Here is a 26,757-nt window from a genome sequence, read left to right on the forward strand (position 1 = left end):
TCCAATCCTTGCCGCGTTTCCAATCCAATCCAATCCTTCCAATCCTATCCTCGCTGCCACGCTGTAGGGTGCCAGCCGTCGCCACCGCACTGCATCTGCCTCGCCCACACCCGCGCATGGCCAGCTCCCGACGACTGACCCAGCCTGGGTCAGCACGCGGGCCGACCTGACCGCCGCCGGCGTCTCGGTACCACGTGACCGGCCGCCGCCCGGCCAACCACCCAGCAGACCCAGCTTGCCCGACGCGCTTACTGTTCGCTTCTCGGCGCGACGAAGCGGCACTATTAGCGTTGGTCGCTCCGCTGTCGACGATGTCAACGTTGACTCGTGTCAGAGCAACGTGAAGTGGACCTTGTTGACACATAAACGTGGGCAGAATTTCGCTAGGAGCCGGAAGAGGGGATGGCAAGCGTTAAAATTTCTCTCAGCTATTGCGAATTTGGGCTAAACTCCTGTGAAACTGTCCAGCATCCTTTTCACAACTTGTTTTCCCAAATCTACAAAAATGTGTCCTGGATAAGACAGCAGTAATAACCTTATTCCTCGGAGAAAACCCAGAAGAGTGGAGATATAGATGCATCAATATTCCGGTAGCATGTCTGTATCGAAACGAATAGCAGAAGAACCAGCGAAATAACATGGTCTCTTAGCTCAATTATGTACCAGCGTGCCCTAAATATCTGTTTTTAAGATTTCAGCGCCTGCGTTTATTAGCAGTTCCTTGCGTGTGGGGACGTTTCAGATGATGATTCGTGATGTATCTAATGTTTCTGCTATTTGTTTCTATAACGACATGTTACCGAACTATCAACACATCTATATCTCCAACCTCCTGGTTTTTCACCGAGGAATAGGGCCATTACTACTGTCTTATCACATGAACAGTGTTCCTCGCAAATGCACTTGACAGCTTACGTAAAAATGTGCCCCTTCTATCTGCCAAACGATGCCCTTCTGATGCGCGAGCGCCGGCCGGCGTCAGCATCGGACTGACATCATTTTCTGTTGAGGATCGTTGCAAAGGTTGCATTCGTCACATGTGCCAAGCTCCCGGCAGTCGAGGCGTCCGCCTGTGCTCTGCGCCTGGCCGAAGAAATGCAAACAGGTGTGCGTAGGATCAAATAAATTAAAGGAGCGTGGCAATTCTGTTTTTTGTAAGCGATTCCAGACGAAATCATGCGTTTTATGTTAAAAAATCATGTGTCCATACCCGTGCCAGTGACTCCTCATATCCGTCTCACTTCATTAAACATCCACCTCGCGTCAAAACAACGAATACGAAAGGCGGAATACCACTTTCAGCTGACTGTATTTGTCGCAAATCACTCCAAATTTCAAGCATTATTGTGAGCACATAAATCATTCTCGCAGTCCTGTTGCTTCTCTTGGACTCATTTCTCGTGGGGAAATCACGAACATCCCCATAAACTCACAGTATCGTGTCATCACGTGTGGGTGGGGGCCCTTGAACATTCTCTAAGTCCCTGCCATCACTCTGCCGACTGCGCCCTGGCGCTATCCTTACCTGGCCAGCGCACTGTAGCCATCATGTTCCAGTGAAGAGTTCTCTTCAGCCGCTCTCCTCGCCGTCCCTTCCCAGTTGGCCAGGTCGGGAGCCACCCGCCGCCGGGGCTTAAACGGTGACTTCGAGCCCGGCTTATTGGCCCGTTTGCTATGGTCATGGTGCTGTTGACAGTAGATGGTACGAAAAATAAGCTACGGAAGGAAGCAGAGGATGAACTGGTCCCCTATTAAGTTAATAATTTTGACACTTAGCCTATGGGTATTCTGTAGAAATAATGACTTTATGCCTTACATTGGAGAAATCCAAGCGCGCGTAGCCAAGAAGTAGTTAGGACGGAAATCTCATAAGGTTCTCAAACGATATCGGTAGGTATGTCATGCCTTATGGCTTGTGAGTATCCAAGTCAAGAAGCACATATGACCTGCGCATTACCTGCCGTACGCATATCTAGATGCCCCGTCCTAATACGCCAGGTAATGATTCTTGCAAAGCTTCTTCTGTGGGGAACAGTCTGTCCAACCTAATGATCACGAGCGCCGAAAATTGGTGCTCTTTTTTGTCTCGTCCTTAGATCCACCATACTATCACTGTGGTTGCGTTATGTTCTTTACGCTATGCAGGTAAAAAAACGATGCAGTATGCCTGCTTATTAAACCAAGCGACATGCATTTCAAGAAAGTCAAAATAGGAGGCCGGGTTTTCCGAATGAGAGACATCAGGTAGCTGGCGCAAATAATGATGCTTGCTGCATCTCGCATGAAACAATGGTCATTTATCAAGATAGTGGTAAACAACCAGGCAGCGGAAAATAGAGTTAATTAACGAAAGATGCGAACTATAATATATCCAACAACTATCAGGACGGAACAACGCGTGAGGGAAGGAAATGTTTGTTTATACAGGGAAATAGTAATGCATGCATTTCAGTCTGCCATGGAATGAACTGCTGCTTGCTGGTACCCTCAAGCTCACTTAAAGCAGTCTATATCTACGAAATGCTTACGAGATGTCTCGCAAACATATGTAACTTGTACACGCGGTATTTCACGTATATCTTGAAGTTTCTCTTTTCAGTTTGTGTCGTTTTTAAAAAACCTGAACGCCGATGGTTCCGAATCACTGTTAACTCTACGGATCTTATCTAGGTAGCAATTCTGTTCAATTCGTGGCTTTAATTCATAACTATTCACAGCAAGCTACAGCTCGAGGTCATGATTAGATCTGTTAAGCGGTGTGCCTGGGTGACAGAGTGCCGTACATTTTTGTAAAGAAATGCCCATCGAATTTAACCAAATCGCTTAAAATAAGAAACTGGAATCGAAGAAATTACAACACCGCGCGCCATCCGGGGCCAATCACCGCACGTCATCCAGGACCAATCACTGCACGCCATCCAGGACCAATCGCCGCACGCCATCCAGGACCAATCCTCAAATTCAGTTTTTTTTTCATCGGAAAAGCAATCCTATCGGAATACACAATGACCGTTTTCGGGAAGATCACAACGCTGTTGGAAGCTCACGAATGGTGCACTGTATGATTCAGCTGCACCGATATTTGATCCCCGCTAACAGAACAATAAACTTCACCTCCTGTGCTGGAAAGCACTATTATTGTGTCTACCTGTTACCCCATCACTCACCATTGATAAAACCGCTCGTCCACATCACCCATTGATAAAACCTCTCGTCCCGCCGTCCCCTCCCAATTAGCTCCGTCGGAGACCACCTGCAGCGCTTCCAGACATCTTTGTCCCAGCCTTCCTCTGATATCTGACTCCGGGGACAAATCAGGGCGGGCGGCGGCCCCCGCCGCGCGCCGTCGGGGGGTGGGGCCCCTCCCAGGCGGCCCCTTTGTCAGGGCGCCCGATTATTCACGCCGCCTTCAATGGGGTGGGCTGACGTGCGCCGACGACCCGCTGCGACCATTTGTTTAGCGCCGGTTGGGCTGATGGATTCGCGCGGCGTCCCGGTGGTCTACACCTGAGCCCCCTGCCCTCCCCCTCATCACCCTCCCCCACCCACACACGCACACGCACAGGCGAACGTTCCCAGGCGGCGAAGATCTTACACGTAAGTCAGCGATCGCAAACAGGCACGTTGCGGTTTGCGCCCCCACCCACACCCACACCACTCGTACCGCCGGACGAACGGTGGGACAAAGGCGCCCCTCCCCCCACTTGCCCTCCTCCCCCTCCGGACTGCTCTCTCGCCGGCCAATTCAGCGGCGGACACGTTTTAGGCGGAACCGGGCTTCATTCGGCGCATTGGGACGCGCTTGTCCCTATTGAGAAATCGACTTGTAGCTGGAGAAATATGAGCGGAAATTGCCCACGGCCAGACCGGTCGTCGCCAACCGCCGCAATTTGCTGGCTTGCTGGAAGCGCTGTCGGCCTGCTGCTGGCACCGCCCAAGCACTGCCGAGCAGCTTGTCACACCGTCCTGCACCTGGTGACGCCCCGGGGCTGGCGCACCGCCCCGCACCCGGTGACACCCGGGGCTGGCGCACCGCACCGCACCCGGTCACGCTGCGGGCTGGCGCACCACACCGCACCCGGTCACGCTGCGGGCTGGCGCACCACACCGCATCCGGTCACGCTGCGGGCTGGCGCACCACACTGCACCCGGTCACGCTGCGGGGCTGGCGCACCGCACCGCACCCGGTGACACCCGGGGCTGGCGCACCGCAGCGCCGAGCCGGGCCATGGGAGAGATCTCTGGCACGCGTGTGGCAGCTTCGCGTGCAGCCGTGCGGCGCTGACGCGTGGTGGCCTGTAGAAGCTTTCCATGTAGCTGGTTCTAAATGGTTGGTCAACTCGCAGATAGAACAATAGGGCCTAAATGGCACCGGAAAGCGCAATAAATTCTACCTTGATGGCCTCGTCTTTGTATTTCAGCGGGCAGCGAATGCGCCGTGCGAAACCGCAATTCTGCGCTAAAGGCCGCCGATTTTCGTTTTTGCCGCTAAAATCCCCAGAACTGCACTTTTACAATAACTGTCGGCAGGTGATCCATAACATTTAATAAGGCCGTGCTGGCTGTAGGAGGGGTGCTAATTCGAGCGGTGGTCGGGCCCCGCGTGTGCGAGGCCCCAGCCTGGCATGTCACCCGCTAGTTACCGTCTCCTCCCATTATCGAGCTTGTTCAATAAAACACCTCCGTTATGGAGGGAAATGGCCGCCGCGCACGGAGCACCCCCCCCCCCCCCCCCTCCCCCCTGCCCCGCCGCGCCACTGCCTGGCGAGTTTCCACCTGGTCAGTACCCCTCCCCCCCGCCCTGCCAGGGGGACGGTGACCGGTGACCCAGCAGTGGTCTAACGAACAGCGATTTGGCGTAATTACCGCGCGGAGGCGCCTTTTGTTCGGGCGTAATTTGACAGGCGGCGACGGCGGCGGCGAGATCTGCATAACGCCGCGCGCAGAACGCCGTGAAAACAAGCCGGTATTGTCCGCGCCGCGCGGCTGCTCTATATAGCACGGCGCTGCGGCTCGCGGCCGGATCGGCCTAACCCGGCCGAGTTTGGGGTTTGAATGGGCGCCATTAGGCCATGGCGGCCCGCCGCCTGCGGTAGGATCGTGTCCGGCGGAGGTGATGGGCGCCGATACTCGGGCCCGCGCCCTGTTTTTCTCCCAATCTGGGCTCAGGTTCCGGCCGTATGTTAATGAGCGCAGACTGGGGCGATCGCGGCGCTGGCGGTGCGCCACGATCGGCGCCGCGTGACCGGCTGGCGCTGTCGGCGTGGTCCGAGCTTGTTGAGTGGCGTAGTGAACAGATCACTTACCGACGGCGAGCACTTTATCGTCCGTCTAATTTATAAGCGGCTGTAAACGGATTGGTGGCGCTTCGATGACCGGCACAATGAAATTTCTTTCTTCGCGCCGTGCAAGACTTTATAGTGTCATGAACAATGCACTCCACTTTATTGGTCCATTGTATTCTTTTAGCGCTATCGGTGCCGATACAGACGCGTGTGATAACCTCGGAGCACGACCTGGATAACAAGCTATCATGACACGGGTCACACATGACCCCCATGCACGACCGAGGATGTCGCGCCGGCGGCCAATGACGCAACGCGTCTGACACAACAGGTGGTGTAACCTGCGAGCTCTCCTATGCATTCCGGCGCTCGCTGGCCGTGAATGAGCCCAATGCTTCGACAGCGCGCGTTGTTTGCACAGAATGGGCGACCGACGGGATCGATACCAGGATGTTGCCGATTCAGCACTGGGTGATATGGGTGGCATGTTGACAAGAGAATGTCCTGCTTTTCTGGCGTGGTGTTGTTATGCCTGGCCGGTAACGTGAGGCCTGGCAAGGGTGATCAGATCAAGCAGGTGCCAGCTGATGAGGGGCTGTACACGAAACGCCCTCTCCAAACTGCCTGAAAAAGCGATGTCCGGTGAGAAAATGACGCCTTGTACGCCTATATAACGTACGCCTTGCAATGTACAACATACCCTGGCGCAGTGCCATTCCTGATCCCGGGATGACACTTCCGTCAACGCTGTGGTAAGGGCTGCAATCCCAAACCGCATTCGGCATTGCTGCGGAATTTTTATCTATCTCATTACTCCAGCTCGCTGGAGTAATGAGACAGATAACGTTTAGATCATTTCGACGGAGCTGATCGTAGACGTATACACAGGGAGCAGAACCATCTCACCTTTCGTGAAAGCTTAGCGTACACCTGCGAACGGTGAGTGAAGTAATAGAAAAGTAGGCACGACATCCAACATTCTGGGACGCTCCCTCACCTGTTACAATGGCTTCTGAAAGAAACGCTCGTGGACCTCCTTTTCTACGCACCCAACGTAGGAGCAAAGCCTTTGACACCTAAGCAGAGCGGCCATGGCGCCGACCACATTTCTTCACAGTCAACACCGCCCATTAGACCGTCGGCATCGCAAGGACCGCCTCCGCACCAACATCCCACCAGGACCGCCCACCCGGCCCCTTCCCCACTTCAACGAGAGCGAGCGGCCCACGCCACACCCCGTCCCGTGACCTCGAGAGGTCACCCCTCCCAGGTCAGGCCGGTCCCACCAGTTGACGCATGGACGTCGTCGCCCGGCGCCGCCGCCCGTCCGCCGTCGATTTATTAATTAAATCGGTGTAAACATGGGAGCCGCGGCGCGCCGACGCCGCCGGCCGGGTCGCGAGGTCAGGGGTCACCTGCGGTCGCCCGCGGCCGCCGGCGGTCGCCATTACTAGGCTCGGAGGCTGACAGAGCGGTAGCCTGCGGCGGCGGCGCCTTTGCCGCGGCTTTCTGTTTGTGCGCCGCCTGTCGGCGCATCATTAGACGTGTCGGCGACGCCGGCGGCGCCGCGCCGGCATTGTCTCGGCCGCGTCGTTTTTGTGCGCCGCCGGCGGTGGGCTCGGGTTGCGCGGCGCCATGCTTGCCGCTCGGACGCCACTTTCGCCGCGCGGGAAAGGGCAGGGGCGGCCAGGCCCCGTGCGTGGGGTCGTTTGTCTTGCTTTGTGCTGGTCGTGCTCGACTGTGAAGGGAGGCGGCCACATGCGTAGCGACGTCTTTGTTCGGGAAAGGCGGCTCGCTGGCGGTCGTGTTGGATGAGTTAGATGGTGTGGTGAAGTTACGGCGTGGTCTGGACAGCATGGTCTGCTGCTTCGCGGTCGTTTCTGGGCACTTGGTGAACCTTATAATGAGGACGAAGGGCCCAGCTCTTGCATTACCTCTGACCCAAGCCTTGCTTAGTACCTAAATACATCAGCTATATTACAGCTGCTGGATATACAAGAATTCTAATTTTCCTGCACCTATCGGTCAGCTCAAAACACGTTTGATGGCATTAATACCAGGTGACCTGTCTCAGAGCCGATACTCCCTGGAGAACGAACAGCATCAAATGGCTAGGCTTTTTCAGTGTAGGTTGCAGCCGAGCCGCTGCGGTCTTTGCTGTCCGTCGCTTGTTTTTAAGACCTATCTTTAGTAAGTAAGGCAAAGGAAAACAGGGCACAGCGATTTATTATGATAAGCGACGGATATCACATTTGTGCCTCGGACAAATGCATGTTTTAAATCACAGCATGTCTGGCATCCGCTGCCTCACGTTGGGTGCACCACAGCATTAAACAGATCAGCCCAGAAGTGGGGCGCCTCTGATTGGCTGTGTTCCATGAGGCCCATGAGGCACCGCTCTTGCTGCGTACATGACACCGTCTTGGGTGTCTGCCTGTTTTCCTTTGCTTTGGTTCCATTTTTAGTTGATTTCTGCCGATACCCGGCGGCCTGTTTTAATTCAAGGCTGCTGCGTTCCACGGATGCATACTTCATTGAATGAAAAGTGATGTGTGCGAGAACATGAAAAATTAAGGTCAACGTAAGCAACGTTGGTTAAAACGACACGAGCTACTTTTTTACGCGGCAAGCCTAGTTTCAGCGACAAACCCACGTGCTGTCGGTGCCAGCGTACGTGATGTTCGGCTCCAGACCAGCTCGGCACTGACACGACATCTATACACGACAATCCACAACCTATCGCCCAGTAAGGTCTCGACCTGTGACGTCACGCTCAGCTGTAGCGCCACGAGGTCGGCCGGGCTCCCCAGTCCGCGCCGTCGGTCAGGTCCCGCACAACGCCAATGGCCGCCGCAGCAGCGAAAGCGACGATTCAGTGGTCTCTAATTATGGCCCTTTAACGTCGTGATATGTCCCGTAAATCAAGCCATAACACAAGCCATAATAAGCGGTTTCCGTGCTGGGACCCTATGAAGCATGTGCAACATAACTTAGTCGTGTACAAGCTAATTTGTAATAATCGCCGCGGCCATGTACAGTGGTCAGGTGGCATGCTTGCACCGCTTTTTACGGGCAAAGTCTCAGGCGAGGGAAATTATTCGGTACACTTCCCGGCCACATTAAGGTTCCTGTAAGGCCGGCGCACTGACCGTTAATACCTGCTGTTTACAACGCTGAGTGCACAGCGACACGGTTTCTGTTATGGAACAGCGGTGCGGGGCGCGTAAACACCCATTTAAGACCGAGTAAAGAAGGCTCCATTACAGCGCGGAGCAAAAAGCGACAGAAATGACCAGTGACCGCGACATCGCTGCTGCTAAAAGCCAATGCATGTAATATATCGGCAGCTATCTTAACGACAATCTGTCCGACAAGCAGCCGTTTAGCAGCGCGGCTGAGTTTAATGGCTGTTCGCGGCGACCGACGGCCCGCCGCTCGCAGCGCCGTCAGCAGCTGCTCCGCGCGGGCGTCGCCCGGCAGCTGTCGATCAAACGCCGAAGATCGCGACGAGCCCCGGTGCCGCGCGCCGCGGCTCGCCGCCCGACTATCGAGCGCCGCATTTACCGTACCTCGCCGCCCGGCGAGCGCCAGATTTACCGCAGTCGTGACTCGCGCGCCGTCGGCGGCACGCATCTACCTCACGACCACCACGAAGTGAATAATGGGCGCTCTCGGCGCCGTCGGCCGCTCCTCGCCGGCCTCGGGCCGTCCGACGCTGACGGAACATGGCGGCCCACCGCCGCAGGGCACGGCGCAACAAACAAAAACCGAACACGCTCGGCGATTAGAGACGGCCCCGGCCGCCGGCACCGGCCGTGTTCGGATTTGCTTACACGAATATTTTCCGCCAATTATGGACAATTATCATTAAGTTCGTTTGGAGGGCGGCGAGAAAAACGCTGGCGCTACGCTGTCGGTGACCCTGGGCAGGCGGGGCTGTGCCAGAAGAGGGGTGTCGGCCCGGGCAGGGACGGTACGGCGCGCTGCTGGACGCTGCTTCGGAGTCGTCGTGATGGCATGGGGTCGGGCTGGGGCGTTGGTGCTCACCTAGCTACGGGTGTCCACTAAATCGCATGCAGAGAGAGAAACGCTTTCCATTTTATCATGCTAATGAAATCAGCACTATTGGACCCTCGTCGCTGTGATCGCGGACACATCGAACTCCTGACGTCATTACCGATGCAACTTGTTCCACAAGGTGGCAGGTGAAATATGCTATCAAATTCCGAATCCCATGTCACAAAACCGTGAAGCAAACGAGTACCAGCACGCTGCCCTGTCCAAACCGTTCCGACATGCCGCCTCAGAGCGAGCCGTGGTGTATATCCCGGTCCGATCGCCCCCGGACCGCCGCGACACCCACTCCGGTGCTCCCGGCCCCCTCCCCGGCGCGCCTCGGCCGCTGCTGCAGCCAGCAGGAGCCGTCCGTTCGGTACATCGGCGTGGTCACGCGCCGAGAAACACCGCTTCGCCGCGCGGTGTTCCGTGCGATGGCTGGGGACGCTCGCCTCAGTCGACCGCGCGCTGTCAGGAGAGGTGACGGTGTCACCGACGGACCCCCTGACCTATCGCGGATATATCAGATGAGTCGGGCGGTTTCGACAGGCTGCGGTCACGGGAGACTGCGTGACCCCGCTGACCCCGGCGCACCCTGGACGGGTCACTGACCCCGGCGCACCCTGGGGCGTCTTCCTCGGCCGGGCGGTCCGGGGGTACTGGTCAGGCACCTGCCGCGGCTGCGAACGCTTACGGTTGTCGGATGAACATACGAACATTTAAACAGTCGACACTCAGACAGAAGGACAAACAGACAAACAGACAGACAGACGTACACACAAACAAACAGACAGGCAGACAGACAGACAGACAAAGGGATAGACAGTTCGTCAAATGATGACGAAACCTTGTGTGGCTGCGGTAGCAGCATAAATAATTCGGTTCCGAGAGCCAGCAAAATATTTGGTGTTTCATAACTCTTATGTTCAAGGTCTTAGCGCTGGACCTGAAGTGTCCCAGCGGAGCTGACGACCCCACTCACGTCCCACAGGTTTGGCGGGTTCCGCAGATGCACATTTTCGTACTCTGCGGGTGCCATACGCTCTGCTGTCCGCTTTGTCTCGGCGTGGTTCCCTAGGTGATGAGAGCAGAGGCTCATTGACGTGAGTGTCAGAACCGCCCTGCGGAAACACGACACTGCTTACGGGCCCATAGGAGGCGGCTGTGTTGGTGGGAGAAGATTCAGCGTCCCATGCGATCGATGGATGATCATTTTCGTGGAGCTTAGTGGGCCTATGAGAGCCTCTTCATATTTGGTCATTGTGGGTCGCTCAAACACTCCTGACAGGGATGCCCACAGACCTTCGTCAACCTCACCGCCCTCCCTAACAGCCCACCGGCTTCCCTGTCTCCGTGCACCTCCATCGACGCCGCTCGCCTGTGCCGCCCCCCCCCCCCCCCCCCAGCAAAGTCACGAGCCATCTTTGCACGCAGCCTCCACATTCTCCCCCGACACCTCCAGCGCCGTCGCCATCCGCGTCCCATCCCCGGCCTATCTCACACCATCTCATGCATATGCAGCCGGGGCTGGTCTCCCCGGCATACGGGCCGACGCGCGGCGGCCGAGGGAATACTGTTTTGATTGGGACCGGCCGGCGATGCGGCGCCGATCGGCCGGCCGACCATCTGCATACAATGCCGCCCGACCCGGCCCGTTGCAGCGGCCAGGCGTCGGCAAGAACAGGGACAAACAACACGGCGGACGCGCCTGGAGCCCGGCCGACCGATGGCAGCTCGGACGACGGTCGACGGCCGCGGCGTGCTGATGGCAGGTGGCCGGCTCCGCTGCTGGTGCTGCCGGCGGTGGCTGATGGTGCTGGTCCACCGGTGGCGATTGGTGGGGGTGGTCCACCGGTGGTGGTCCAACGTTGTTGGGGTGTCAAGGTAGTAGTGGTGGTTGACGGTGACGATGAGCTCCTGGTCCGTCTTTTCCGTCGGCTCAGAGAGAAGAGGTTCGTGATGACGGCTGAACATGACGGTTCGTGATGACGGTCACTTCACACCGTTCAAAGTGCCGATTAGCACTTTCCATGGCGTGCAGAAGTGACTTCAACTTTGGTTCGCATAACCGAGCAGAGGCTATCGTGCCATACAATATGTAAAGCAACGAGCACGTGTGAGCGCGTCAGGTGTGTGTCCCCCTCTCATCACCCGACCCTAGCTGCTCTTGTGCGGCGTTAACTGAAACCGATTCGTGGACTCAAAATGCTGCTTTTTGCTGCCGGCTACGGGCTGAGTAATCCCTGATTTCACTTTAACCGACCGGTGTTCCTTCCGATACTGTTTCCGAATGAACCCGCTTCCACTGGCTCCGTTCTCGACGACCCCCTCCCCTCCACCCAACCACCTATCATATCGTATTCATCGAAGGTCAAGGTCATCCACAGAATGTCCACTCCACACAGACGCACTCAAACACGCACACAGACACTGGCGTACCTGTCAGCGCTGTTTGCGCCCGCAAAACCAATGCCTAAAAGGTTGTTATCTGGTGGGCGGCGGCCGACGCGCGCCGCCGGCCAGCTCCGTTTCACCGGCTATTACTCGCCGTGTTTAATCTGGTAATGCGTTGTCGCCGACCCATAAAGAAAACACCGTGTCAACCGGACCAGAGTCAACACAATTTCACCCATGGTCAGCGAGCAAACACGACCCGCAGCCGCAAAACGTGGCTTGTCTTGAGGAGCGCGCGGCGGCGCCGGCCGCAGCTATCGACCTGCCGCGGCTATCTGCGCTGTTTGCCGGCCGCGCGCGGCGCATTGTGCACACGGAGGGACACGGCGGCGCCGAGTGGGCCGCGCTGTTTGCACAGTAACCCGTCCGGAATTGGACCAAACAGTCCACCGGCGCACTATTTGCGTGCGCGCGCGCCGGCCGAACAAGAGCGTGAAACGTGATCCGGCGGCAGACAGCGGGGAAAAGACACAGTGTGCCCGAGCGCGCGGCACATGGCCCGGCCCGGCGGGGGAATGTCAGACGGCCTGGCGGAGGTGGATCGGACAGCCGGGTGCGTGTCCGCGTAGCAGGCTGACACAGCTGCGGGTCTGGTACTCCTGTGTCGGACACTGTATGGTCGCGTGGCAGGATGACGCGGTCATGGGTCTGGTACTCCTGTGTCAGACGGTGTATGGCCGCGTAGCAGGATGACACGGCTGCGGGTCTGGTACTCCTGTGTCGGACAGTGTATGGTCGCGTGGCAGGATGACGCGGTCATGGGTCTGGTATTCCTGTGTCAGACGGTGTATGGCCGCGTAGCAGGCTGACACGGCTGCGGGTCTGGTACTCCTGTGTCGGACAGTGTATGGTCGCGTGGCAGGATGACGCGGTCATGGGTCTGGTATTCCTGTGTCAGACGGTGTATGGCCGCGTAGCAGGCTGACACGGCTGCGGGTCTGGTACTCCTGTGTCGGACAGTGTATGGTCGCGTGGCAGGATGACGCGGTCATGGGTCTGGTATTCCTGTGTCAGACGATGTATGGCCGCGTAGCAGGCTGACATGGCCGCGGGTCTGGTACTCCTGTGTCGGACCCTGAACATAATTCAACACCTGACCTGCGGGAGCCGACGATCATGTGTCGCCGATGTGTCTACGTAGGCGACGGAGGCAACGCAGTTTCCACTGCTGGCTACCTTAATTGTGAACGCTCTAGCCAAGGAAGGCGGATGACATGACCATTCGGTGCCGGTGGCTCAGGTCTTCCCACCAGAAGCCGAGCAGGCAAGCATGGCTTCATTGGCCGGCTCCGCAGCCGCTCCCCGTAGCGGCGGCCACGTCAAAACACCACTGACAGCACGCTGCGACCGACTGTCGACACCAGCCACCACGCGGCGGCGAGAGCGCGCTGCCAAACAGCCGGGCAGCTGGCGCGCCACGGTGCCTGACAGCTGTCGGCCACGACAGCTGCCCGCCGTGTGACAGACAGCGTGCAGCAGCCACAGCGCGGCGAATCTGTCAACGGAACACCGCAGACAAGGTGCAGGGATCGGCCGTAAGTGACAACGCTGACGCACGCAAATGACGTCACGCGGGAGCAGGGAACCAGAGGCGCTGCAGAGGCTGCCTAGAGAGGCACTGCAGAAGCTGCCCGGAGTGGCGCTACAGAGACTGCCTGGAGAGGTGCTACAGAGGCTGCCTGGAGAGGCGCTACAGGGGCTGCCTGGAGAGGCGCTACAGGGGCTGCCTGGAGAGGTGTTACAGAGGCTGTCTGGAGGCACTGCAGAAGCCGCCTGGAGAGGTGCTACAGAGACCGCCTGGAGAGGCGCTACAGAGGCTACCTGGATATGTGCTACAAAGGCTGCCTGGAGGTGCGACAGAGGCTGCCTGGAGAGGCGCTACAGAGGCTGCCTGGAGAGATGCTACGGAGGCTACCTGGATATACGCTACAGAGGCTACCTGGAGAGGCGCTACAGAGGCCACCTGGAGAGGTGCTACAGAGGCTACCTGGATACACGCTACAGAGGCTACCTGGAGAGCGCACTTACAGCCGCGCCTCATGCTAGATGTTTTTCTTCCCAAGACAAGCCTACGAGCATGTACGTGAGGAACTTCACGGCCCTTGTTCGTATCTTTGATCACGAGCGTGCAGTGGTTTGGGACCTGGCAAAGTGTGAGGCCACGCTTCGCAACGAATGGCAACGAGAGATACCACACTTCACTCGCCCCATCTAATGCGCGGATACTGTGAGCATCTCAACAAATCCATGTGGCTCTGATTGCAAAGAAATTTGGGGCACAAAACATTGCTAAAATATCATTGGATGGGCAATCAAGATATCCACAAATCAGAGTTTGTTTGAACGTTTCACCCTCACCCGTGTTTGCAGTCACGTAGCCTTTTCTAGTGAGTCGAAACTCTTCAAATATTATCTTATGCCGGGTTAACTCCATCTAGGTCACCAAACAAGGCACCAGGACCTTGAGACGCTGGGTTCTTTTGAGGTACACTGAAAACGAAGCTCAATTGCCAAACAGAGAAAGACAAATATTGTTTCTGTCCATCTTTAACCAGCTGGCCTCATCGATTTATTAGAGTATGATAGTTCACATATAGCTTAATGCAGCAGTTCCCACACACCACCGTTAGTTCGCTTGTGAATGGCAAATCGGTTAACATCGACAGCTATATTGCATTTGTATACGTCAGCATCATATTTGTTCAAATCCATCGCAATAAACAACATATCTGGAGGCACTGAAAGTAACAGGGCTACTTCTAATGCATCAGATACTTATTCTGACCCGACGCTCTTGTCTTTGACATACAAGAGGCCTGAACATGCCTGCCACCCTCCGGCCCTGCCGGACGCTGCTGCCGCCTGGCGGCCACCGCCGGAACCGCTGCCTGCGGCCGGTTCTCGTCCCGTCGCGGGCCGGCCGACCGTCGCCGGCGTAGAACCGTACTGTCAACACGGCCGGGTTGCAAACGCCGCTCTACGGCCCACCGATGATGGTGCCAGGCACGCATAGACGAGCAATAACAAACGGTAAGCGCTCGCCCACGCGGCGACCGCCCCGCCGCCATGACGACGGAGAGCAATCAGCAGGAATTGCGCCGGCAAATGACAGAATCGTGTTGTTGCTTCCGTTGTTTTGATAAGATGTCTGCGGTAGCCGACCGCGCGGCCAGCCGGCATCGGAAATTCCGACCGACGTCCCCACGACAAATCGACCAATGATCGCGAACACGGAAACGCAATTTGCGCTCTCTAGTATGCCGGTCACGTAGAGTAAATCGAAACAAGGCAGGCGGGGAATAAGAGAGTATATCGGCAGGGCGACGCCGTCGGTGCTATTGTCTTGTTCGGGCAAACCAGTTACGCCGGGCCGCAAGGTCTCGGTGTGCGGCGGCACAGCATAACACGGATTAATTAGGTGGAGGTGAGGTGAAAAATCAAATTGGTTTACGTTGAGCATTTCCATGACACAGGCACCCTGTGCTGGGAGGTGTCCATTTGAGCATGGCTGGTGCTAATGATTGTGAGGCCCTGCGTTCGTCTCCAACACGTTAAGTCATGTGCTTTTTGATCCCGAATACCGTGTTCCATGGCGTAACTTAACAAACATAAGCGATTTTTGGCTCCACGTAGATACGTCATGGGGTGGCACATGTTGCGCAGATACCATTTCAAAGTTGATTAAGCATATAGCCGGGAGGACTTTGGGATCAGAGCTCATATCTAGCAGCGGCTTGGTGTGGAAATCCTGATCTCATCGCGCTAGCGGAACGGCTTTAATTGGGCGGGTAATTTTTTCGAAATATGTTGATGTGCTTATAGTATACCATAATACGACCACCCAATGCCAACATGACATTTTCGTGATCAGCTGACTGTCTTCGAAAAATAATCTTCCGATGATGGCTACGACATTCGCACTGCCACCAAATTCAACATGGGCGGGAACGCAGCCGCTTATCACACCTGGGAGTCTGTCGAGCCCGTCATCAAAATTCCCATTCACACCATCCGGCCAGCATGATCAAGCAGGAACTCTCACCAACAGCCCTCAAAGTGATTCCATGCACGCCTTCTGCACTCGAACCCTCCTCTCACAACATCGTCACCCCTATCTCGATCAGCTTTTTCCCGCCTCCCATCCCGACGACGCCTAGCGGCTTTGCACGTGGCGTTCGCTTTGCATGCATCAGCCTTGCCAAATCAATACCTGGCGGGCGCGTCCCTCCCTCTCCGCCGGCCGCTGCCGCCGGGGGGCGCCCCGCTGCCGCCGATTTGCCCCGGTCTCGTCCTCTTGTCGAACACCGCGCCCGAACAAAAATGCCGCTGTCCGCCGGCCGCCGACGCCGCCGCTGATTGGTGCGTTTAGCGCGCGCCGCCAGGTGGGCGGAGCCTCTGCGCCGGAAAACTCGGCTGAAATCATAATCAATTGAGGTGCAAACGCGTTTTTCGGCGCGGGCGCGGCGACAGGGCAGTGCGGGGCAGTACCTGGCTGGCGTCGGCACGGACAGGAGCGCACGGCCGACGGGCGAGGCGAGGGCGTCTCTGCACGAGTCGAGACCGGCCGGCCGGCGGGCGGAGCGGAGCGGGACGAGCCACCGGGTCGGCAGTCGAGGCGCGCGCCCGCCCGCGAGACGCCGAGCCGCCGCGCGCGCCGCGCCAGGGGCCGCGAGCGAGCCGCCACCGCGCGCCGCCAACATGTCGCAGTTCGCGCTCAGCACCGCCTCTCCCGGACCGGTGAGTACCCAGCAGGGGGTGGCGGGCGAGTGTGGACCCGGGGGCGGGGTTCGCGCCTCGATCTGGGCTAGCTGTGATCTTGCCCAAACTCGCTGAGAGCTGAGGAAGGCGTGCTGAGAATCTGGTGCCAGATTTGAGTGTGGTGTGACCGGTGGGAGTCCATGTCGCCTGGCTGAGATCTTAAGGGGACCCGACGAATAAGATCAACACCTGATTAGGATTTGATGACGATCAATCATCAATTAATTCAGGTACCAAGATAAACCTACCAAGATAAACGCACACAGATCAGTGAGGGGATTCCTTTGAGGTGTTGGTGAGGGACGCATTGACTGCGATCCTGACCGTTCATTTGTATGCAACGCTATGTCGTTATTATTACATTTTCCTAAGAGCAGTCGCCACCACCACCCCCTCCCCTCCCCCTCCCGTCTGCACTACCGTTGTCCGTGTTACAAGCCGATCGTACCGAGCTACCAGAGGAAAGCTTGACTGACGTTTCACGGCTGGGATCCGGTTTTCGACAACAAAAATCGCGTACAGCGCACAACATCACGGATTTGTCCATCGCCCCTCCCCTTCCACCGCACCATCCGTCGGGTCCGAGCATTCCGCTGTCCATGTACTGTCACAGCCCCCTCCCCCCCGCCTCACGTGCACTGTTCGTGCAGTGTCTGTGCACAGTAACATCTGCGCCGGCCGCGATGCAGCCAGGGCCGCGATCCTTAATTTGTCGTGATATCCCAGCCATCTTTACGAGGTCGGGTGGGGTGTGGTGGTCACGTCTCTTGTGTCGAGGCGGCGGCGGCGGCGGCGGCGGAACCTCTCCGCCAGCCGGGTCCAGGATGGTGGTCTCGCGGACCGCCTGACTCGCGGGGTGCCGCAGTCCCGGGTGCGGTCGTGGTCTGGGGTGCAGTCGTGATCCGGGGTGCAGTTGTGGTGCGGTGTGCAATCGTGGTCCGGTGTGCAGTCGTGGTCCGAGGTGCAGTCGTAGCGCAGGTGCAGTCGTGGTCCGAGATGCAGTTGTGGTCCGGTGTGCAATCGTGGTCCGGTGTGCGTCATGGTCCGAGGTGCAGTCGTGGTGCAGGTGCAGTCGTGGTCCGGGGTGCGGTCGTGGTGCGGGTGCAGTCGGGGCGCGGGGTGCGGCAGGCTGCACGCCGGGGCTCTCGGGTCGGCGTTGGCGGATGTAGGTTTCGGAGCCGGCTGTAATGCATTCGTTGATGTTATCGGTGTAGATTGTTCAGACGGGGAACTGGTATTCGGAGTTTTGAAATGTGCTGCTTCTGTGTAATCCAGCTCGGCTATGTTAAGCAAGCATTGTTCGCTACCAGGTGAGACATGCGGCGAACGTGCGGTGAGGAGGCAGAGCTTGTTAGAAAGACTGCCTGAATAATGCATGGAGAGTTGTATGCTCCAGCCGATAAATCCGAGGCGTTAACTATAACAAATTTGACATTACTTTTGGAAAACATGTGTTGGTCGGTGGACTTAGAAACAACAGGTGTATTACAAAAGCATGTAATACTTGATTCGCTCCCTTTGACGGACCTTGTGAAAATGCTAAGGAGTCAACTAATGCAACGAGTGCAAAGATCCACCGCCAGTTTTATTTGCTGGATATAAATCTAAGTAAGCCAACGGGTTAAAATGCCTCGAAGACAACCTTCATTGCGCATGCATGCTTTGCCGTTTTCTTAATCAATCGGGTCAACTGTAGCAATGGTCCGTTTTAAATCCTTCACACAGCCTGCGTTGAGGCAGGGGTCTCCTTTCCCTTGTGTTCTTGCTCTCACAGCGTACTCTGAGCGCCACCCACATCGCTAATCGTAGTCAACCCCCGACTCCGCCTTTAAACAGCTGCACTCGGAGCTGATCCCGGGCCTGACGGAGCCCTGAGCGCCCTGCCCGGTGCCAGCCAACCACCCCTGTCACTGGTGTCAACACGGCCGGAAAACAAACAGCCTATCTGCATACGACGCCTCAGCCTGGGGGCCTGCCCGACCCGACCCAACCCGGCCCGACCCAAACCGACCCGTCTCGGCCCGAGCCGACCCGACCCGGCCCGACCCGGCCCGATCCGACCCGACCCGACCCGACCTGACCCGACCCGACCCGGCTCAACCCAACCCGACCCAGCTCGGCCCGACCCGGCCCGGCTCGGCCCGACCCGACCCGACCCGGCCTGATCCGATCCGACCTGACCCGACCCGGTTCAGCCCGGTCCGGTCCCGACTGGACCGGCCCGCGCAACACCCGTTCCGGTGCGAGTCGGCCCGGCGGTCCGGAACGGCCGGTCCGGTAGGCCGGAACGATCTGCGCGCCGTCAGGTCCGTGACGGCGCTACCATTCAGGAACTCCTTCGCCACCTCACCCCCAGCAGCGCAGCTGCGTACTCCTGGGCTCCAGCTGGCACTTTTCTGCGGCTTCATTCCGCGTTAGCAATGACGTGAATGTACAGGAATAGTCCGAAAGTAGCTGAGTATTCCCTGAGTCAACCGGCTGACGGACTCAGCCGCGCGGGCGGCCGGTGGCGGGCCGGCCGCGCGCCGTCTCCCCGGCGTACGCGGGCCGCCGGCGCGCCCGGCAGGCCCGTGTACCCGCCGCGCGCCAACCGGCCGCGACGTGTTCAGCCGGGTCATCCATCAGTCGAGGCCGGGGCCCGCGGCGCGCGCCGGCGCCCCCGCCGCGGTTTCCCAGGCCGGCCGCGCCGTCGCATATTCATGTCCTGGCCGGGCGTCATCGGGCTGCACGTGTCGGCGGTGCGGACCGCGCCGCGTCATGAATGAGAGGAGGCGGCGGCGAGGCCGGGATTTCCGACCGTCCGGCTGGGGTGGGGACGGGCGGCTGGACAGCCGCGGAGGGTCTCGGGGAGGCGGCGCCGGCCCACCTGCTGAGGCTCGTGCTGTCCTGGCTCGGTGCGCTGGCTGATCTGTGTGATATGGTCTTGACCTTGTCGTTTTGGGTGACTGGTATCCCGTTTCACAGGTGTCCGGGTGGGTTTTTGGCCCTGATCTGTATCAGAGAATAATAGGCGGGCCTGCGCTGAGGCAGACTGGGCTGTCAGTCCCGCCGGGTGCAGCCTTGGATTGCGATGAACACGGGGTTATGTCACTGGGCCTGCCGGTGGCGCTGCTGGCCGCGTTCGCAGCGCTACCATCATCCGCCGTCCACGTTTTCACGGCCATGAAGCACGAGGTTCTGTATTTTTACTGACGAAACTAAGCGGTGAAATGAACTGAACATCGGACCAAACCGATCACAGCAGCAAAGAACAACCGTTCAAGTCTCGGCTGTCGTCGCAAATACAGCCGGGACAAGGACTTTCGTGTTCTTTTGATGCAATGTTGCTGCCCTGAAGCTTGCTTGGTATGTAATATTCGGCGCTTCACGAAAAAAAATCCTTTGTGAACACCGGGCGGAGGCAGTATTGTTTGATAATCTCCCTAAAAGCATGAGGGTGCTGCATGTTTCCAAGCAGTAAAAGCCTGTGAGCTGTCATGTGTTAACATCCCAAATTTTACGATGCTGATATGTGGCCGGCCCTTTCAGCAAGCCCCGCGACGGCGGTGCGGTCCCGCTTAAGGATGTCGCCATGCCGTAATCCGCTACGTTCTTGATTTATGACTGAGCATGCGAATGGCCTAGCACTTTGCAGGGGTCGCATTCTTATCAATTCCACGGAGCTGACATTATGGCATTCCATGTCTTATAAATCCGGCGGTGTGACGGTGGGCGCTGACTGCATGTCCTGCTCGTCGGCTTTGGTGTGTACTCGGAGGCCTGCATTCGTGACTCACGCGTCCTCCCTCACGGCGACCGGTCGTGAGTCACGGTTGGCGGCGTGACCGGCTGAGCACGACGGATGTAGTCGCGACCGTCGCCATCGGCTGCGGCTGCGGCGGATGGTCGAAGTAGTAGCTTCTGGTCTGCCCTTCGACGGTTCTCTGCTTGTCGTTAATATCGGCCAGCTGTGGTTGCCTTTCGCTCCGGCCTCCACAGCCTGGGTGGGCCCTCGCCAGTGTGGTGTATGCCGATCATGGAATTCATATGGATCAGAATTCAACCCAAGTGTTCACTGCAGCTCAGCGTATAGCAGTAATGTCTGTCCGTCGCCTGACGACTGGTGTTCCCTTTCCCACCAGCTGGCTCTGCCGCTGCCCAGCTCGCCACACGTCTAACGCCCCCCCCCCCCTTCGGCAGCACCTGGCGGCGCCACTGGCCACGTCCTCGCCGTTGACGGCCGCGTCGCCGGGCCAGAAGTGCTGCGACACGGGCCGCGTGCTGTACACGGACCCGGTGTCGGGGCACGCCGTCTGCTCGTGCCAGTACGGCGCGCCCAGCCACCTGCTGGCGTACCAGCGGCTGGCGTCTGGCCTGCCGCTCATGTACGGCTGCGATTCGGCCTACCTGCAGGCGCTCCAGGGCCAGGCGGCCGCAGCACCGGTCAGTGGAGCGGGGGCCACGGGAGACTGGGGCGGTATGGACGCTGCGGCGCTGTGCACCGCGTTTGGTGCTGCTGCCGCCGGTGACGCCATAGGCGATGTTGAAACTGGGAATGCCGGAGACATTGCGGCAGATGTTGGTACGCTAGACGCAACGCACGCTGGGGACATCATTGACACTGCAGGTTTACAAACACCATCAGTTCCGGATGGAACTAATACTGCAGATGCCACAGGCGGTGAGAACGTCATGAATGCACAGGACATATCATATATATATATATATATATATATATATATATATATATATATATATATATATATCCCTATCCACGTAAATTGTTGAGTGCGTTTGCGAGGAGCAGTATGTATATAGATAAGACAGTGCTGTCAAATAACCAGGAGATTGGGGAAACAGATGCTTTAAAATTTCGACTATTTGCCGTTGTCAAAACAATCAAAGCGATTAGGAGCGGTAATTTCAAAATTCCCCGCCGATCCAGAGGCAGGCAGTCTTGTGCTTATGTTTTGTGCTCATATTGGCCCAAAAGTCACCAAAGCCGTGGGAGCCACCACCTCAGGCACAGTCCGAACGCTGCCAATGCAGATGGGCACCAAACACCGGCCCACATCTGCCAACCGAGGCAGCATGTGACAGGTGGTCCCACGCCTTCAGCGACGGGCCGAGTGAACCTCTGGTTCCACGTGCGCTACTTCATCACGATAACCGCGGCGCATGCAGTGTGCGTCAGACACGCGGCGCAGCCTGGTGAGATTAACGGCGCCACGGGAGCCGGCATTAAGTGGCTGAGAAACACGGAGCCTCTCGACACAGGGGTGGACAGACGGCGACACACGGGCGCCCACGCGGCGACACAGGGCGAGACAAACGGCGACACAGTGGCGACAGTGGGAAGACGGAGGGGCAGGCGTACGGCCGACCTGGGTCAAACGATTTGGCAGCTGATGGGGACGCTTGTGTTTTGAAACGCCTGGTTGTCTTCGGCGGTATTGGTATCAGTCAGGTAGCCTTCAATTTGTTTGCGATCGTGAATGGAGCTTTGTACATCTTTGGGGGCCTTGTCTCTATCTTTTGCCTGGCTCCATTTGTTTTGTGCTCATATTAGCCCAAAAGGCACCAAAGCAATTAAACACGGTTTTCAGAAGACAAGTCATGCTTGCCGAATACATTTTCGAAGCTCCGCCCTTGTGTGTCATTGAACCCCATCATTAGGCAGAGCTGCATCCAACATTGGGCTTGAGAAACATCCCAAGCATGAATAAAGCTGCTATAAAATGCCGGGAAAACCTTTTTTGAACCACAGTGCAGGTCATGTAAGAGTGGGGAGGGCTAACATATATGACACTACCTAGTTAAGACAAAATGCCACCATGTCAATAAGAACGTAGAAAGTGTGTAAGAGCTGTATATGGTCCTAAGTCACTGACACAACGGAAGTCTACAAATGCTCAACAGATCGCACGAGAAAGTAAGGGCATCACCTTTCCGTCTTCGTGTCCATCTGTCGGCGCGCTCGCCGCTGTCCAGCGGCCAGCTCGCCTGCACGTCCTGACGCCGTGCTTGCCCTCCCTCAGGGCAAGGAGGGCGCCGTGCCGCTGGCGCCTCCGCTCGGCACGCCAGCCTGGCCTTACGGCCTCTACTACCCGTACGGCGAGTCGGGCCTCTCGCCCTACGGGCTGCCCGCAGGGTGAGTACACGGAGGACGGCCGCCTCGGAGTGGCCGCTGGCCCGCTGGCCTGCGAGGCTCCGGCTGTGCTGGTTTGCGGTGGGCGGTGTTGCGATCTTACGAGGGAGGGGGCCGCCTCGGAGTGGGCGCTTGCCCGCTGGTCCGCGGGGCTCCGGCTGTGCTGGTTTGTGCTGGACCGTGTTGTGATCTTACGAGGGAGGGGGGCCGCCTCGGAGTGGCCGCTTGTCCGCTGGTCTGCGAGGCTCCGGCCGTGCTGGTTTGCGGTGGGCGGTGTTGCGATCTTACGCGGGAGGGGGCCGCCTCGGAGTGGCCGCTGGGCCGCTGGTCTGCGGGGCTCCGGCTGTGCCGGTTTGTGGTGGACTGTGTTGCGATCTTACGCGGGAGGGAGACCCATAGCTTTACGTGTAGGAAAAAACCAAGTGGTGAGCGACCGTTAGCAGAAGCCTGTGACTCAGATGGGTTTAGTGGCGTGTACCGGGCGTAGAATGAGGTTGACCTGTGCCACGGATCCAATGTTGGGGCGAATTTACGACGCACTCACCTGTTGAGGCCATATGGCGCTCGCCTAACTCTCACTCCGGCAACAAGGGCGAGAACCGCGGGGAATCGAACCCCGCACTTCTGGCTTACCAGTCGCGCAACTAGTCTCTACACCATCGGTACCCTTCGGCGCAGATTTCAATAGATATTCTTCTATTCTGTATCACACTGTGACGTCACTGTCGGGTTCTGTATCACAATTGTGACGTCACTTCGGGCTCCACTAACGTCCCAGCTGGCTCGCCCCTGATTCGAGTCCTAAACTCTCGGTGTGCCGGATCGGCCTCGGTTTGGTGAAAGCATCGTGCAGGCCTGTCTTTGATGGAGTGTCACGTCGTATAGCCACATTCCTATCACACACACAGGCCGGAGACATGTCACTTGGGACGAAGCAGTGTTTTGCGTCCATATCGCCCGCCATCCATCCTTCCATCCATATTTGCACGTTAGCAATCACTGCAAGCGCTCACCTGAAGCTCAAAACGTCTCCGTTTATGCAGTCCGACAAATGGCAGCCGTTTTTCACTGCCGTCTCAGCGGGCTTTTATGCATCGCACTGACGAAGACGTCATCGCAACGGCATCGAGATGACTCTGAGATTGGGTGGGCTCGGCAAGGTGACGCAGTTTCACGCACCACTTACTCCTCGGTCACGACACCTCCCAACTGCAAAACAGCGATTTCCTTCCTCATCCGCTACAGCAATAGAACCGTTGAGGCCGTGTCGGCAGCCGCCTAAATGCCAGCGTTCGGGAGCGGGTGGCTCCCGCACGACCCGCGCGCTCGGCACGGTCCTGACGCGTCCGGCCTGCTCGTGGCGCAAAATCGCGTGTATGACACCGGCCCGGGGACATATCGCGGTGTCATCGCAGGGCGGCGCGAGCAGGCCTGCCGTGGTGCACAGCGCTGGTGCCGATACGATCGCGGGCCAGGAGCGGCCGGCACCCGGCCATTGGCGAGGCCGAGCGGCCGGCGCCCGGCCATCGGCGACGCCGAGCGGCAGGCGCCCGGCCATCGGCGACGCCGAGCGGCCGGCGCCGGCCATCGGTGACGCCGAGCGGCCGGCGCCGGCCATTGGCGAGGCCGAGCGGCCGGCGCCTGGCCATCGGCGACGGCCGAGCGGCCGGCGCCTGGCCATCGGCGACGTCAAGCGGCCGGCGCCCGGCCATCGGCGACGCCCAAGTGCCCGGTGCTCGGCCATCGGCGATGCCAAGCAGCCGGGTCCGGCCATCGGCGACGCTGAGCGGCCGGCGCCCGGCCATCGGCGATGCCGAGCGCACCAAAGGAAATAGAGCGCGGCAGCCCCTGGGGATTGGTGGGCGAATGGGCATGGAGCTGCGTTGTGCTGGTTGTGTCTGTTTATAGGGGCAGACGTAAATATAGGAATGCCGCGTTAGTAGCCCGAATGAGCGACACATATAAAGACGGTTTCGAACAACTTTGCAACCAAACTGGCGACTAATCTTAGACGTTTCTCTCGCCATAAAGCCCATAATTTTAACTGTGCGAACACAAGCGACCCTTTTTTACTATATAATTGTGTGGTAGCGCGGGCAGGTGAGAAATTCTATTAAGCTCTACCCGCTATTTATAACTTCCACGAAAATAGTCCGCCCGTCCCCAACGCCTCGCAATCACTGTCCACTTAGCCCGTCCCGTTTGCGTATCGCCTCCGGCTTCCAGAACCGCAGAAGCGCCCCCTCCGCCCCCCCCCCCCTACCCCCTCAGTGTGTCGGCGGGCGCGGCTTACGCGGCGCACGGCCGAGTGCGCGGCATTCGCGGCGGCGGCGTAATGGCGTCCGCTCTCAGAGCGCCACCCAGTCGGCCTTGTTGATTGTTATTTATACCGTCACACACAAGCAGCACCAGCCTTGCATGATGCACGCCCGCATTGACGCTAATTGGGGGGGGGGGGGACGTCGGGCGCCGCAACCCACGCGGCCATAGCTGGCGCGGTGTGCGCCAGTTGGTGTCAACCGGTGCGTCACAAGCGTCCCCGCGCGCGGGGTGCGTTGAGGGGGTCCCGCGCCCCACGAGAGGCTGCGAGCAGAGCCCCACATCTGAGCAATGAAGCGTCAGTGTAGCCCGAACCAGTACATTGGAGGAGGGAATGATATCAGCTATACAGATCATTAATTAGGCACGTGAAGTCGTAATTAAGCATGTAGGATGTACTCTCAACAACGATCTGTGGTATATCAAGCTAGTGCCTCAACAGGATCAAAACATATGCAAATTTGTTCAAGCCAAGAACCAGTTTGGTGATCTAATGGCATGCCAGCGCTGCTGCCGCACACGGAGGGGCCCGATGCTAAGCCCAAGAATGTCGGCGATGCCCATGCGGATACCAGCGGGCCAGGCGGGCGTAATAGTGGGCTACGGGAGCTCGCCAGTCTGGTGTATTACCATCTCCAACAGTGGCGAGATGTTGGGGCATGCAGTGATGTGTCTCGAGAACAAGGTGCGGCGTGGTGACTCACTCTTCCGAGGGACGCGTCTGAGTCACCAGTGATGCGACCAGAGACGCGTCACACGCTGAACGGAGGGGGAGGGGGGCTGCTCAAACGGGTGGTCGAACGTGGCGATCACTGGTGGGGACAAGGACAAGACGCGTGTAGGGTCGGACTGCATCGTATGGGCTCCGTCTGGGGAAAGACGTCTGCCACTGAACACACAGACACACACACAGACACACACACACACACACACACACACACACACACACAACACACACACACACACACACACACACACCACACACACACACACACACACACACACACACACACACACACACACACAACACACACACACACACACACACACACACACACATGATTAAATAAATCGTTTCGCTGGCGCCCGGCACATTTCCGCAACGCATCGAAAATGACATGGACGTAAACAGAAACTAGATCATTTCATAGCCAACTACCCCATGACCTGTTATGTCAAAGCGTAGTCTTTTGACTGTGGAACCAGCGCATAACTCCTGTCACGTGTCGGTATCGGTCTGGAATGTTTCCGACGATCCGAGTTTGAGAGTTCCCTTTTGCCGCTCCGCCAGCTGCGTTCAAATGCGTTTAAAAGACATTGCCAATCTACAGCTAATGCTACTGCAGAAATGCTAGTCATTTCACTCTTTCATTAAGTTGACGCGACCCCAAGACTTTTCGTTCTAAGAGTGCTCAAAACACTTCACTTGGGCCGCAAAGTTTGAATTGGCCCCGAACTACAGTTAAAGCCATTCCGTTGTCTTTCATCTGCCAAGCCTTTGATACAACTTTACTTGGCAGTGCTTTCATGGCTTCTGAACAGGTTTTTAATTTCAACGCCCTTTCCTGCCATCACAAGCGGTAATATCCCACAAAGAACTTTCCATTTCCCCTGGCTTGGAAATACAGACGAGCAGACAATTTATGCAGCACGCGTGAAAAATTTGTATGAGAAAAATGAATTCGCGCCTTCAAGGAGTGAGCTAAGATGATTATACCGGAATCAAAATAAGATTATGGCCGACTGGCATTATTAAAA

General features: G+C 57.6%; 1 protein-coding gene across 1 annotated transcript; it reads left to right on the plus strand.

Annotated features, from left to right (window-relative positions):
* Positions 1 to 16,451: 16,451 nt before the first annotated feature.
* LOC119105513 (homeobox protein araucan) lies at positions 16,452 to 22,687 on the plus strand. Its single transcript, XM_037228976.1, has 3 exons — positions 16,452 to 16,532; positions 20,733 to 20,975; positions 22,571 to 22,687. The coding sequence occupies exons 1-3, from the start codon at positions 16,494 to 16,496 to the stop codon at positions 22,685 to 22,687; spliced, it is 399 nt and encodes a 132-aa protein (XP_037084871.1). The 5' UTR covers positions 16,452 to 16,493.
* The last annotated feature ends 4,070 nt before the right edge of the window (positions 22,688 to 26,757 follow it).

The sequence above is a fragment of the Pollicipes pollicipes genome, unplaced genomic scaffold (assembly GCF_011947565.3).
Source record: "Pollicipes pollicipes isolate AB1234 unplaced genomic scaffold, Ppol_2.1 Scaffold_6138;HRSCAF=7277_pilon_pilon_pilon, whole genome shotgun sequence".
Classification (NCBI taxonomy): Eukaryota; Metazoa; Arthropoda; class Thecostraca; order Pollicipedomorpha; family Pollicipedidae; genus Pollicipes; species Pollicipes pollicipes.

What these genes read in the sequence shown, in the direction of transcription:
- LOC119105513 (XM_037228976.1), top strand. Translation starts at nt 16,494, where the DNA reads ATGTCGCAGTTCGCGCTCAGCACCGCCTCTCCCGGACCG. An exon ending in GCACCGCCTCTCCCGGACCG is followed by an intron (nt 16,533 to 20,732) that starts GTGAGTACCCAG and finishes CCCCTTCGGCAG; the next exon opens with CACCTGGCGGCGCCACTGGC. An exon ending in GCCAGGCGGCCGCAGCACCG is followed by an intron (nt 20,976 to 22,570) that starts GTCAGTGGAGCG and finishes GCCCTCCCTCAG; the next exon opens with GGCAAGGAGGGCGCCGTGCC.